Source organism: Schistocerca serialis, chromosome 8, assembly GCF_023864345.2.
Source record: "Schistocerca serialis cubense isolate TAMUIC-IGC-003099 chromosome 8, iqSchSeri2.2, whole genome shotgun sequence".
NCBI lineage: Eukaryota > Metazoa > Arthropoda > Insecta > Orthoptera > Acrididae > Schistocerca > Schistocerca serialis.
In genome coordinates, this window is record NC_064645.1 from 573216196 (window position 1) to 573231665 (window position 15470).

Here is a 15470-nt window from a genome sequence, read left to right on the forward strand (position 1 = left end):
AACAAACACTTTGAGGTTCACCGATGACATTGTAATTCTGTTAGAGACAGCAAAGGACTTGGAAGAGCAGTTGAACGGAATGGACAGTGTCTTGAAAGGAGGATGTAAGATGAACATCAACAAAAGCAAAACGAAGCTAATGGAATGTAGTCGAATTAAGTCAGGTGATGCTGAGGGAATTAGATTAGGAAATGAGACACTTAAAGTAGAAAGGAGTTTTGCTATTTGGGGAGCAAAATAACTGATGATGATCAAAGTAGAGAGGATATAAAATGTAGACTGGCAATGGTAAGGAAACCGTTTCTGAAGAAGAGAAATTTGTTAACATCGAGTGTAGGTTTAAGTGTCAGGAAGTTGTTTCTGAAAGTATTTGTAATGGAGTGTGGCCATGTATGGAAGTGTAACATGGACGATAAATAGTTTGGACAAGAAGAGAACAGAAGCTTTCGAAATGTGGTGCTACAGAAGAATGCTGAAGATTAGATGGGTAGATCACATAACTAATGATGAGGTATTGAAGAGAATTGGGGAGAAGAGGATATTGTGGCACAACTTGACAAGAAGAAGGGACCAGTTGGTAGGACATGTTCTGAGGCATCAAGGGATCACAATTTTAGCATTGGAGGGCAGTGTGGAGGGTGAAAATCGTGGAGGGAGACCAAAAGATGAATACACTAAGCAGATTCAGAAGGATGTAGGTTGCAGTATGTACTGGGAGATGAAGAAGCTTGCACAGGATAGAGTAGCATGGAGAGCTGCATCAAACCAGTCTCTGGACTGAAGACCACAACAACAACAAGAGTAGAATTTAAGGAGGTGGTGTGGGATTTTGTGGGAAAAGATTCCTCAATAAGCAACAATCAACATACCCATTAAGTACATACTGTGGAAAACACTGTTGGAGCAGCAATTAATGCTACAATCGTAAACAATGTGCACAAGCAGTGAGTCAAAATGATGTTGAACCAAGAGGTCAAATACTGCCAGTGTTGTTATAAAGAATGCATTGAGACTGGTGGCTATCGGTTTCACCTATTACTGACCTTAAGTTACATTTGCTGTAAGATGTAAATTGTTCATGTGACAAAAATGTTTATTTCTGACCATTATTTCCTCTTATAAAAGCTGTCAGTTTAGAATCCTGTCTGCCCCCGGTATCTGGGTGGTCAGCGCGACAGACTGTCAATCCTAAGGGCCCGGGTTCGATTCCCGGCTGGGTCGGAGGTTTTCTCTGCTCACGGACTGTGTGTTGTGTTGTCCTAATCATCATCATTTCATCCCCATCGATGCACAAGTTGCCGAAGTGGCGTCAAATTGAAAGACTTGCACCAGGCGAGCGGTCGACCCAACGGGAGGCCCTCGTCACACGCCATTATTATTATTATTATTATTATTATTATTATTATTAGTTTAGAATCCTTGAGCATCTGTGTAATTTTGAACCTAACAGTAGCTTACAGCAAGGGAAACTCTCTCGTATAAGTTTTCAGCACCAACATAGCATGATTTCTTGGATGGTGAGACATCAGCATATTCAGGTGTGCTCCAGGGAAGTATGTTGGGACCTTTGTTCGTGTTATGCATTAATGACATGGCAGGCAGTATTAATAATCACCTCAGACATTTTTCAAAAAAATCCATGATAAAATACTGTCCGAAAACCTGCACCAACTATTAGGTGAGATTCTCATAAGATTTCAAAGTGGTACAAAGATTGGCAACTTGCTTTAATTATTCAAAAACAGAAAGTTGTGCACTTATATCGCATGACTACAATATCAGTGAGTCTCCGTTGGAGGCAGTCAGCTCAACTTTTAGGGACATGAAATTGAAGAAACACACAGTCAGTCCTAGGTAAAATAGGTAGCAGACTTCAGTTCATTGACAGGATAATGATCACAAAACACTCTTGTGGCCTACTCGGGAATATTGCTAATTTGTATGAGACCTATCCCAGATAGGACTAACAAGGAATATTGAATGCGTGCAAAGGAGGTCACCACAAGTGCTACCAGGTTTGTTCGACCCTTGGAAGAGCTGTAAACCCTGAACTGACAAATGCTTTAAAACAGATGTCAACTATCCTGTGAAATCCAAGATACAAAGTTTCAAGAACCAGTAGTGACAGATAAGGAATCTGGGAATATACAATGGCTATTCATAAAGTAATTTCAATTTTCTTATAGTGTGCATAGTAGTAGAGATAGTGGCACCAGTGTTGCAGTGGAATGCACCTTGAATGAATAGGCTGTGAGCAGGAGAGAATCAAGGTCCTTATTCCTCTCTGAGCCACATGCTTTTAAAATGTTTGCTGTAATCAAGTCCCAAAATTTGTGAAGTATGAAATATGTTCTGTACTTGAAAAAACTGTAAATCTGGTGAAGTCCATACAGTAGTTTAGGGGCCAAATGTAAGAGAATGGTGCTGTATGTTTGAAAACGGGCAAACCAATGTCCACGATGAAGAGAAAAGTGGTCAACCAAGTATTGTGAATGCAGACCTGATTCAGTCAGTTGATGAAAGGCGTAGAGAAAATTGTAGATCCATCTTGGAGCTTTGTGTTCGTTTTCCACAGATTTTGGTTGTGAAATGCGAATGCAGAAACGAAACTGCAACCAATGCAGTGGGGCTGTACTGGGTCACTGGGAAAAACCAACAAAGTGTCATCAAACACTTTTCCAGCAGGAAACTCGTGGAAACTGTTATGTGAGATAGAAAAGGAATTTTGCTAGTGGAATTCTTGGAGAGAACTGCCACAGCTAATGTTGGAAGATAATGTAACACACTAACGAACTTGAGAAGGACCATTCAAATCAAAACGTTATGGCATGTTGAACTCTGATATAATTTTCCTGCCCGCCCCCCCCCCCCCCCCCCCCTTTTCCCTGCAGCCCCTGCTACTGTGACCAAACTGCAAGAGTTCAGATGGAGGTATCGGATCATCCTCCTCACTGCCCTGATTTGACACCAAGTTATTATCACCTCTTCCTGCTCATGAAGAGGTGGCTTGTCTCAAAGTGCTTCGGCGATGATGAAAACCTGTGTCTTAGGTTGGCTTCAGTCACAGGCAGCAAAATTCTGTGGTTGTGCAATTTCAGAGGTAATCAGACAATACGACAAATGCCTCAGTGTGGCTGGAAACTGTGTGGAAATATAAAATAGTGTGTGTACTTTCACAGTATTGTACAACAAATCCTGTAACTTCATTCTGATTTTAAAAAAATAATCTGATGCAGTTACTTCATGAATAACCCTCATAGTACAACCAATATGTATCACTCCCATGAAGACAAAATTAGATTAATTACAGCATTTATGTAGACATTTAAGTAATAATTCTTCCTGCACTCCATACGCACACGAAACAGAAAGAATTTCTAACAAGTTGTACTGTGGGACATACCCTGTGGTGCCATGTACTGCCCAGTGGCTAGCAGAGTATGGATGTAGAATGGGCTGCTCCATCTCAAGTTTCATTGGCAAGCTGACTGGCACTCATGGGTATGTGAACCCTAGGGGCAGTGTTGGAACAGCCTTATGCAGATGTTGGATGCAGGCAACTGGTGATCTGGATGCAGAAAATCTTGAGTTGTTCCCTTTGTGTGGACTGCCTTTCATTCACTTTCTGCATTTACCTCATCTTGACAATTTGGTGCACTCGCTCATTGTGTTGAAATAGTTATTAATTGTTTCATCAGTTATATGAAATCTTTGGTTTTGATGACAGACTGATCTATAGCATACCCTGAGTTGTGATTTACGTTTAAAGGTGATGGCTGTATTTTCTCCGAGCAAAACAAGTAGTGTGTACAAGCTGGGATTCTGGGATATATATAAGAGGGAAACATTCCACGTGGGAAAAATTATATATAAAAACAAAGATGAGGTGACTTACCGAACGAAAGCACTGGCAGGTCGATAGACACACAAACATACACACAAAATTCAAGCTTTCGCAACAAACTGTTGCCTCATCAGGAAAGAGGGAAGGAGAGGGGAAGACGAAAGGAAGTGGGTTTTAAGGAAGAGGGTAAGGAGTCATTCCAATCCCGGGAGCGGAAAGACTTACCTTAGGGGGAAAAAAGGACAGGTATACACTCGCACTCACGCACATATCCATCCACACATACAGACACAAGCAGACATATATATATAAAAAAGATGATGTGACTTACCAAGCGAAAGCGCTGGCACGTCGATAGACACACAAACATACACACAAAATCCAAGCTTTCGCAACAAACTGTTGGCTCATCAGGAAAGAGGGAAGGAGAGGGAAAGATGAAAGGATGTGGGTTTTAAGGGAGAGGGTAAGGAGTCATTCCAATCCCGGGAGCGGAAAGACTTACCTTAGGGGGAAAAAAGGACAGGTATACACTCGCACACACACTCATATCCATCCGCACATACACAGACACAAGCAGACAATGTGTACATAATCGACACATGAGTGGAATATTTCTTGTGAAAAGAAATAACGTGAGGTGATACATGTTGTAGTTCGTAGTAATACATTGGCAAAGGGACTGGATAGTTCGCTTAATCTAAAGGCAAAGACTGCTGTTGCAGTTAAATTTTATCTTATTACTCAACGCTTATATGCAGTACACAGATGTATTTCCCATGCCAACATTCCTGGCATCTGGATAGGTAGTGTGTGTAGTTTAAGTGAAGAAACAAAATTTCAGTCCTGTCAATTTTTAAAGCTGTATGCTGAAATATCAGAGATGTCTACTGCAACTGTAATTTCATAAGAGAGGTGCAAATTTTGCATTGTCATATATCAGTAAAATGAAAAGCTAAGTAGGCATGAAAACATTACACTCACATGTGGAACTCTGAATATATCGAATATCTGTTCCTTAAAATCATATTCCTGAAGTGGCAAAATAAATCGCCAAGGATTTGTGTTAATAACCTGGGTGGCAAAAGAAAGCCCAATTATAATAGATAAGAATAAAATGTATGCTACAAATGGGAATGATGATATAACCACCGAAGTATCATAGTTTTCGACAGCATTAGTAAGTTAGCATTGGTTGCTGCAGGCCATCTTTCCATAGAGTCCATATAAAAACAAAACACAAAAACCAAGTACAACAAGTTGTCTTCCTAATAGGTTGATGACGAGACTTAATGCGGTGTGATAAACCTCGATAATTTTTTTTTTTTTATCGTAACACAAGAATCTGAACAGTAAATAACTGGTAAAATGCCTTCTAAATAATAGAATTATGAGCATCATAACGACAATGAACTGTATAGGACTGACAAGTATGGGGGGAGGGGGGGGGTGAGAGGGAGGGAGTGAGTGAGTGAGTGAGTGAGTGAGTGAGTGAGTGAGTGAGTGAGTGAGTGAGTTAACATGGTGAAGTTAGCAGTTACTGCGGAGGGAAGGAAGTTCACACCCCCTCCCACCTGGTTTTATTCTGAAATTGAAAACTTTGTCCGAAGAAAATTTGTGTAAAGGGTTAGTGATTTGTTGCTGAGAAAAAGGCTGGATGACAACAGAATTAATGATAGACTTATAGTTACTGTTTGGATAGACTTGTAATTACTGTTTGGAACCACAGAACTGGTGCACTGCACAATAAGATAGAACTGGTGCACTGCACAATAAGATTGATATGCTAGTGTTTCATGCACTTAAAGGTACCTCACACCTGAAGTATAGGATTAAATTGCTGCATTTAGGATGAAACTAGTACTTATTCGTGAAGGTATGACTTAAAAACTGCATGTTTTTGGTGGTATCTCAAAGAAGTCATTTAAAATCAGGCTAAACTAATTCAGATTGGCTTTTAGAAAGGGATCATGTACTCATTGTATCTGGCAAGACTAGAAAAGCCATCAGTCTGCCTTGTTGAGTGGATTCTCTATTCATGGTGCAAAATGCAGGTTGTTTTGAAGTCTTTGCATCAAACATCTTTGGTGTAACAGATCATGGCATGGTGAACAACTTTTGTTCGAGATGTTTGCTGATACTTCCCAGCAACTCTAGTTATCTTTTTATTGAATTCACGAGCCCTGAGATTTCACAGAACTAGCAGGATCTACTAACCAGGTGTGCCACTTCTGCATGTTACCTGTCCCAGTAAATTTTAAGAGTGATTTTCAACAGCAAAACTCTAAAAATGAGTGAGGAGAATGGTGTCTCAGAAGCCTGGCCTACCCCCTTTCATGTGTAGCAGATGATTGAATCATAGGCAACACATATTACGTGCAGATCCCACAGAATGCTGAAGCTTTGCTGTGTATCAAGTGCATAACCAATTATAAAAGCCACCTAGTGTTGCTAGAAAATGTCAGCAAACATTTTATCTGTAACAAAAATTATTCCCTACAACATGATTTATCACCCCTAGACGTTACTGCAAGGACTTTGAAACACCCTGTATAACCTAACAATGTCGTCAGAGGATTCCAGAAGTTCTGCATGCCTAATGCTCTTCATGGTATCAAGGACACTGTAATTTGGAAAAAATGATGAAAATACTGACGGTGATGAAACAGGTATGGATAATGATGTTAAACTGTGACATCATGAGTGTTGGTATTTCTGTGTAATTTATGTACATTACAATATAAAAAAAAAGTGATAAAGAGTTATCTTATTTTGTAAACAGGTAGTGTGACATAAATTTCTCTGCATCGAGTTCTGAATTAATGCTGCAGTTTGTATTTTGGCCAATAAGGTAGTACATATGAAGTTGGTATGTAATTATAGTCATATCACTATAATGGAAACAGTATTTCAGTGATATAAAGAGCATTTCTGTGCTGGGTAGGGTATTTTCTGCTTGCCTTACTTAATACATATGCAGAAATACAAAAAGACTGTGGCAGATGATTTCTGGTACACACAATGTGCTGCATCATTCTGTTTCAGAGCTGGAAAAACAGAAGTGCTGTCAGACGATTTAATAGAAGCAGACCGAAGAGTAGACTACATACGAACAGCATGTCAGAATACAGGGAAGAAACTGACCAACTGTTTCCCCTATCAAGGACAAGAGATCGACAAAAGGGTCGTGAGTATAAAATAACATTTTTTCCTTCTTTAATATGAAACTATAAAATTTAGCACTGTAGCAAACCCTATCAATAAAAATAATGGCTTTAGTTTTCCCTTTTAGAGTCCAATCCTTCTCTGTCCACTTGTGTTACCATATCCTCTTCTTCGTGCATTATACATACACACAAAATTTGTTCTCTATAAATTGAAATTATTGTTGTGTTCCCTTTATTGTTACCTGTTTCTGGGTGTAGGTCATATATCTCCCACCGTGAGTCATTATGTCAGATATGGAGTAGCAATTCCTATTCAAACTTCTGTGAGTTTCTTGCTGTTTTATTCATATGTTTCTCAAAAATTAAACCACAAAGACTTGCATAGCTGCGTGCCCTTTTGAAGTTGTTCAACTCTTCGAAGCACATGACTCTAAATGTTACTTAAGCTGTAGCAGTTTGTAAGATTTAAGTGGATGATTTGCTTCTGTAAATGACATTACTTAGTAAATGACATTAATTTAGATCACTTAGATTTTTAATTTTATTTTAGAGTGTATCCTTCATTCATCAAATTCCAGAAATAAATAACTACAGTTACCTACATACCTGCAAGAGGATAGGCCATAATAAGGAAAATGATTGACCAAATTCCTATTCAGTACTGAAGTTTGAGATGAAATCATAAGCAAACTAAGGAGTGAAACATTAATAAATTGAGTGCTGGATCCCAAATCATTGATTAAATGAAATGCTGTATCATGTTTGCAAAGTTTTCTGGACTCCATGTCTGAATATTCCCCTGTATTGCACGGTCCTGGAAACTTCGAGCTTGTACTATAGTACTAGTTCTTTCATATCCAATCATGCAATATAATTCTGAAATGAAATGTGATAAGACAAGTATCATGGTACAGACTCCAAGAATCGTGACAGAATAATTAAGAAGTGTATTAAAATAAGGTGGTCAGAAAACAGGGACTAACCTGCTACAAAAAGATTTCGGGCTTGCAGCCGGTCATCGTAAACTTCATTGCACGATATTTCAGTTGGACAACTGCCAGCCATCTTCAGGTGAGCCGAATGAGGACTGACGAAGACGTTCTCCAGTCCGTCTTATATAGTGCGCTGATAGTACTGCCGCACATGCGTTGCAGTCGCGGAAACAGAAGGACCACGCTGCCCAGCGGCAGTGCCGTCACTGGTGGAACTGCGAGACTCAGCTGCATTCGGTATTGTTGCTGGTCGCAGCTATCAAAGTCTTCTGGCATCTTAATCTCAAGCAAATTTCGAAAATGATGGGATTCCATGTGTTATCCAATTGGTAACCACTGTCACGGTTCATTAGATTTCCTGCAATGCGTATTTCAATGGATTCTTTGATAATGGAGTCCCAAAAAGTTGTTGCTGCGGCCAGAATCGAAGTTTTGTCATACTCCATTGAATGTCCGTTAGAAATACAATGTTCCGCAACTGCAGACTTACTGGGTTGCAGTAGGCGAGTGCAACATTGATGTTCCGTACAACGCTCTTCCACTGTATGTGTTGCCTGTCCTATATAGGCCATACCACATTGACACGGTATTTTGTAAATTCCCGCCTTCTGCAGTAACAAATCATCCTTCACTGATCCCAGCAAATCTGAAATCTTTGAAGGCAGACGAAAAACCACTTTCATGTGAAAATTATTAAGAATCCTCGCTATGTTTAAGGAGGTATTTACAACAAAGAGAAGAAAAGCTAGGGACTTGGCTGGCGCGTTCTCCTCTTTATCCGCTTCCTGGTTCCTGGCTCCAGTTGAGAAGGCCCTGTTAATTAGCGGGGTTGAGTACCCTTTGTCTCTGAACACCGTCCTTAAATGTTGTGAAAGTTCCTTAGGCAAATTTCCTGCATCCGACACCATATGTGCCCTGTGCACAAGGGTTTTAAGTACACTCACGGTGTGGGATGGGTGATGGCAACTTGAAGAATGCAAGTAAAAATCAGTGTGAGTGGGCCTACGATAAACAGAATGTCCCACCGAGCCGTCACTCTTTCGTTTAACCAAAACATCCGGGAATGAAAAACAACAATCTTTCTCTAGTTCCATAGTAAATTTAATATTCTCATGGATGGAGTTAAGATGATGGAAAAACACTATTAACTTTTCTTCTCTGTGGGGCCACACTATCAAAGTATCATCGACGTATCTCCAAAAAATAGTTGGTTTACAAACTGCTGATTCATGTGCTCTCTCCTCAAAATCCTCCATAAAAAGGTTAGCCACTAGAGGAGACACTGTCAGACTGTTCAAAATATTCCTGGTTAAACATAAAATAAGTTGAAGAAAGAGCATGTCGAAGCAAAGCAATGATGTCCGATTCAAACTGTTGACCAATTAGAATCAAGGAAACCGCAAGAGGTACTTTTGTGAAAAGGGAAACTACAGCAAAACTTACTAGAAGATCCGAACTACTTATGTGGAGAGCCCCCAGTCTGTTGATAAAATCAGCAGAGTCCCATATATGATGTGAACATTTGCCAACAGATGGTCTCATCAAAGAAGCTAGATGATTGGCTAAATAATATGTGGGTGCGTCAATATTACTCACTATAGTCCATAAAGGCAGACTTTCTTTATGCACTTTAGGAAGACCATACAGTCTCGATGGTACGCCGCCATGTGGTCTTAACAGCTTGATGGTCTCTGAAGCTAATGAGGAAGAGTTCAAAAGTGCACAAGTCTTTCGTTGCACATGTGCTGTTAGGTCTTGATCAATTCTCCTGTACATAGTATCACTAAGTAGACTATACATTTTCTCCAAATACAACCCACGAGGTAGATAAAGTGTAGAATTACCTTTATCAGCCTTCAGCACCACTATTTCCGGATCTTCTCGGAGGTTCCATAGTGCAGCCCTTTCTTCAGCAGGTATATTACTGCGTTGGGGAGGAGCTTTCAGAACCCGACCAGTTTCCCTTCTTATTTCTTCAGCAGCATCCATAGGAAGGCGACATACAGGTGGTTCAACACGACTTACAAAACTTATAAGAGGTACTACACTTGGTGTAGGTGCAAAATTACGACCTTTGCCCAAAACTGACTACGTCGCATTGTCTAAAATCTTCTCTGTGAAATTAACCACGCAACGTCATGCAGTTATTTCCTGTGGCGTCAGCTGTTGTGGTACTAAGCAAACAAATTTCGACATCTGCTGGGAACTGGCAGCCCTATATGCCCAATCAAACTTAGCTGAAGTCACTCCATTCACCCAGTCCCATGATAAAGCATGATGCAGCTGAGTCTTGCAGTCCCATCAGCAAGGGTGCTGTCGCTGTGCGGTGTGGTCCTTTTGTCTCCGTGACTGCAACGCATGCATGGCAGTACTATCAGCGCACTATATAAGACGGAGCGGAGAACGTCTTTGTCAGTCCTCGTTCGGCTCACCTGAAGATGGCTGGCAGTTGTCGAGCCGAAATATCGTGCAATGAAGTTTACGACAGCTGGCTGCAAGCCCGAAATCTTTTTGAACAGTTGATTCGCCGGGAAAATTTCAAATTATACAGCGACTAACCTCTTTAATTTCTCTTGAAGTACTTTCCATTTGTTATTTTTAAACCCACCCTTGTCTTTAGAGTTAATGAAATATAACGTAGGCAGATAAAAAATTACTCAGTAAGCAATAATGTGAGAAAATACATACAAAAGTATGTGGAAATGAGTGAGCTTTCGGTGCCCCTGGGGTTTTTTCCCCCCCCCCCCCCCCCCCCCAGAAGGGAAAGGAAGCAGTATGAAGAAAATGACTGACGTAGTTTTGGAAATGGGGGGAGTTGAGGGGAAAAGTTGTCCGGAATCCTGGTTCAGGGCAGAGTTGCTGTACAGGACGTGAAGGAAAGAGTGATTGATAGTGCCTGCACTAGATGAGATTTGAAAACCTGAGAACTTAAAGGTGGAAGGTAGGATAATAAGTCTTTCCTTCTCATCCTGTCTGGTAAGCCTCCCTTGATCTGGGGTTCTGGGCAACTTTTCTGTAGCTATTTCTATTTCCTAAACCTCAACAGTTCTTTTCTTCCATTTATCTTCCTTTCCGTTTTACATCCACATCTACATTTATACCTTGCAAACCACTGTGAAGTGCACAGCAGAGGGTGCATCCCATTGTAGCATTTATTAGGGTTTCTTCCCGTTACATTCACATACAGAGTGCGGGAAGTGTGATTGTTTGAATGCCTCTGTGCCTGCTGTAATTATTCTAATCTTATCCTCATGATCCCAAAGTGAGTGATTTGTAGGGGGTGTCATCATTTACAGCTGGTTCTTGAAACTTTGTTAGTAGACTTTCTCAGAATAATTTACACCTGTCTTCTAGAGTCTGCCAGTTCAGTTTCTTGAAAAACTTTGTAACACTTTCCCATGTATCAAACCAAGCTTCTGCCAGAAGAAAGAATCACTGGCTCTCAAAGGTCCTATATTTCCACATCTATTACATGTCTTTTCTCCTGCTGCCACTTGGTGAGTAGAAGATGTATTTAGAGTATAGACGGCAGCTGTGGTTTTTACTCTGAAATATGTTTACTTTGGAAATTGACTGAAATATTGACCACTAATTTTCTTTGACGCAGAAAAAGATTCCAGAATACATCCTAGGAGCTGCGATGCAAGAAAGTGGGACAGGTGATAGTTGCCTTTTAGGGTGAGTTCCAGTTTTTGATATTATGTATTTATTTTGTAAATTTATTCTTAACACAGCCATGAAAAATATTTTGCTGAATACAGGGCACTTTAAAAACAGGACTGTATCTTCTACAGATTAAAGATGGAAACTTTGAGATAATTTTAACTTACCAGTCAAAATTAAAAGTTTATGTTGCCAATTGTTATAAAGTGGTGCTGGCTGGTTTATATGGTTGCCAGAAGGAGTCCCCCTGGTGCAACTGGTGCGCTCATTTGCACACCTGTTCATTGCTCGGTATGTTTTGATTCAAGATGGTGATAACACTGTCACAAAAAGTGTTTTGCACTCTTCATTTCATTAGAAGCAATTCAGGTACAGCTATTTGGTGTGATTTTTGTTGAGGGTGCAGCATTGAAGGGATGTACAGATCTTGCATTGCATCATTGACTTCAAATGTTGCCTCTCATGGTATGTGATTTGTTTGTGGGAGTTTGTGAAAGCTTCCATTTATGTGGCCCCTTTCAACAATTTTGGGTAAAGTGTGACTCTACATAGCAACTTATGCATAACTGTAGACATGCTCACAAATATATGAGATAAGATTGATTATCATCTCAATGTTCAGCATTCATGATGTGGAGAGTCCATTGAAGATTTATGAACCTAAATATAATAGTAAAAAGTACCCCAAGTTTGAATTTGCTTATATGATAAGATATATATATCTTTGTTAAAAGTCTGATGGGTCTTATGAAAATGAAAACTCTGTTGTACAATGTGTAAGTTAAAATCCACCCCAGATTTCTATCTTTATTCGTGTAGAAGATATAGCCTTGTAAAATTGGATGAATCATATTGGAAAAACCTACATTATAAAGTGTAAGTAATTAAGGTCTCATTTTTTCGTATCTTGTCAGGATGTGAGGAAATAAGGAATATTGAATACGTTTTAGGTCTACAACTTTGCTTCCACATTTTTTTTCTTGAAGTTAAAGGTTTTTTCATGAAAAACTGACAAAATGTATGATTCAAGACACTAGTGATAGCTGGCCACTACTTTCTCTCGTCTTTTGGCCAGCATACAAATCTGACGACTGAAGAACTGCGTGTCTTTTGAAGAGATTCTTGTATTGATCCAGTTTTGCACTTGTTCATATAATGGGAGACACTGGTCATCCAGGCTGTATGCCATTGACCAAAAAAGGTGGTTATTCAGAGGGAGCAGTGCCTGGAGAATATGGCAGAAGCACTTCCCATTTCATTGTTTCCAAGTATGTTGTTGTTGGGTTTTGCGACCTGAGGTCAAGCATTGTCATGCTTCCAAATCACTTTTTCATGTCTATTGGTATATTATGGCCACTTTTCTTTCAGTACTTGACTCAAACGCATTAGTTGTTTTCGATAGTGATCTCCTCTTGATTGTTTCAGTGCTTGCTCAAACACATCAACTGCTTTTGGTAGTGATCTCCTCTTGTGTCAGTAGCTTCGAAAACCTTCAATCTTCCATCAGTATGCCAGTCTTATACATCAAAATCGCTGTTTTTGCAGTGTTGGAACCATTCTCTGCATGTTCTTTCACTAATAGGTGCCTCACCAAAGGTCTTATCGAGCACTGTATGAGCCTCAGCTGCAGATTTCTTCATGTTAAAGTAGAAAATTAAAATTTCCTGCAAATGATGAGAATTGAGCTTGTAAGTTGATGCATTCATTTGAGAATAACTTTATGATGCAACCACAAACTAACATTTTGATGGCGTTATGTTGACAGCTGTCCAAGTTTATTGTACGACACTTATGATCCACAGACTGCACCATCATTTGCCGCTGCTGCCATGTGCTGCAAAAATGGCAGAAGCAAAGTTGTAGAACTGATGTCTTAATTTTTCTTAATTAAAATGGGGTATTTTGTAAATTCTTTGGCAAGATAATGAAAGTCTTCACACAATGTTTGTATTGTTATTTTAAATAACGTATATTTCATTGTGATCAAAGAAAAAGAAGCGATCATCATAGGTACCTACAAACTTTGATAATAAGTGTTTGATCCTGATTGCAGACTCTTAAGGCTCTTTTGTGCTGTTCAGGTTTTTATTTATTTATTCTCCCCCTTGCAAAATAAACTATATATACGAATCCTCTTACAGAGTGTGTGAAGCTAAAGTTAGTAAAGCATTTCATAATTATTAGTAGTCCCCCGTCTCCCTACCCCTACCCCACCACCACCTCCTCCTATCTATCTCATTGGATGGTAATTCTTCATAGCAGGGAAAACAGAAAAATCTTCTCCATGAAAGTTGCTGGAGAAAAGCTGTTTTCCTGAAAGGTGCATATCTCCTGCTCAGTATGAATTGGGTAGCAATCTTAGTTTATGTTTATGAAGACACTTCTTGATGATTAATTTCAATGTGTATCATGCATATGATAACATAGAGATATTAAGTCTGACAACTGATGATCTATATGACTTTTGATCTTTACAGTATGCTATAGTGAAGAAAGAGTTACAGCCAGCCACAATTTTTGAATCACATTTATTTCACCTTAATCAGTTTTGGGCCTAGGCCTGCTGTTGGATGGCAGTGGTGATTTTGTATGCGGATTTCATGTTTCTGTCTTGAAGGAAAGGCACTACATTACATAATAGGAGTTTGCTTCCTTGACATGTGATGATGCACTGAAACATGAACAAGACAAAAATGTGAAATTTGTACACAAGATCACTGCTGCTTTCTGATGACAGGTGTAGGCTCAAAATTTGATCCAATGAAGTAAACCACCCATTTAAAAATGTGACTGGTGTTAAATCTTTCTCCAGTGAGTTTTTACCAGAACAGCAGTGGTGTTCCAAACAATTGTGGGTAAAATGGTGTGTTTGTGGTCTCAGCTGGATGGTACAGTTTTTTATATCTTTTGAGAAGTGTCTTAAGTCTGGCAACTTTGTAATGAAATCCTTAACTTGGTAAAAAAAATAAATAACTAAGTACACAGGAGTGTGTAGCTGAAAGGAAAATTTTCACATTTATGTCATGGAGTTACAATGCGTAAGTGAAGTTCTTCAATTTTTGGGGCTCTTCTTGCAGAGACACGTTTCATTCTTTGTTAACTGAAAAGTTAAACGTAGCTTTCTTATTTTCATTGAAAAGCAACTTATGGAACTATATTGTAGCATAGTTGCTGTTTAAGAACTTTTCCCAAATTCGTCATTCGAAAAACACAGGGTTGTCTTATATTCACAGATAAAATTGTTGCTGCTGAGGTTAACATTTTTATGTTGTTTAGTAGATTATACAGGGGTTATCTTAACATTTGCAGATGAAGCTTGGCGTATCGAAGTCACGTGCAGATTTATTTTGGAGAATTTGGAGGTGCGTGTCTGGGTAAACAATACTCTTTGATAGACGGACTTGTGAGTTCTAATAACTGGAGGCGCCCAATGCAGTATATGCATTGCTAGAACGATCACGTGACAGCTGACTCGCACAGTGCCAGTGCCAGGTCTATGCGATAAACTATAAAGGAGTCACTACAACTGTCTATTGCCCTGCTTAAAATTTGGCAGATTTGTGAAACACAGGAGGAAATAGCATTAAATTCTATCAACTTACAAATTGTTGTTGTATTTGAACAGGTTTGCAATAAAATTTCTCTTACTGTACATGTACGGATACAGTACACAAACATTAATGTTCCTTTTTTAAGTAGAGGTAACATTCAGAAGCAAAAATGTCATCCTTAAAAATGCATTACTTGACTGAACCCAGATCAGTATTATATTTGATTATGAGAAACTCCAATAATGTACCAAGC

General features: G+C 39.3%; 1 protein-coding gene across 6 annotated transcripts in view; it reads left to right on the forward strand.

Moving 5' to 3' along the window:
• Nucleotides 1-15470, forward strand: part of LOC126416453 (rho GTPase-activating protein 44-like) — a 343310-nt gene that overhangs the window by 202640 nt on the left and 125200 nt on the right. For all 6 annotated transcript variants that reach the window (XR_007575461.1, XM_050084185.1, XM_050084183.1 and 3 more), the window contains exons 3-4: nt 6890-7031; nt 11611-11681. Coding sequence is in view for 5 of the 6 variants with exons in the window: in XM_050084185.1 (XP_049940142.1) it covers nt 6890-7031; nt 11611-11681 (213 nt within the window). In the remaining variant the exon portion in view is untranslated. The remainder of the gene's footprint in view (nt 1-6889; nt 7032-11610; nt 11682-15470) is intronic.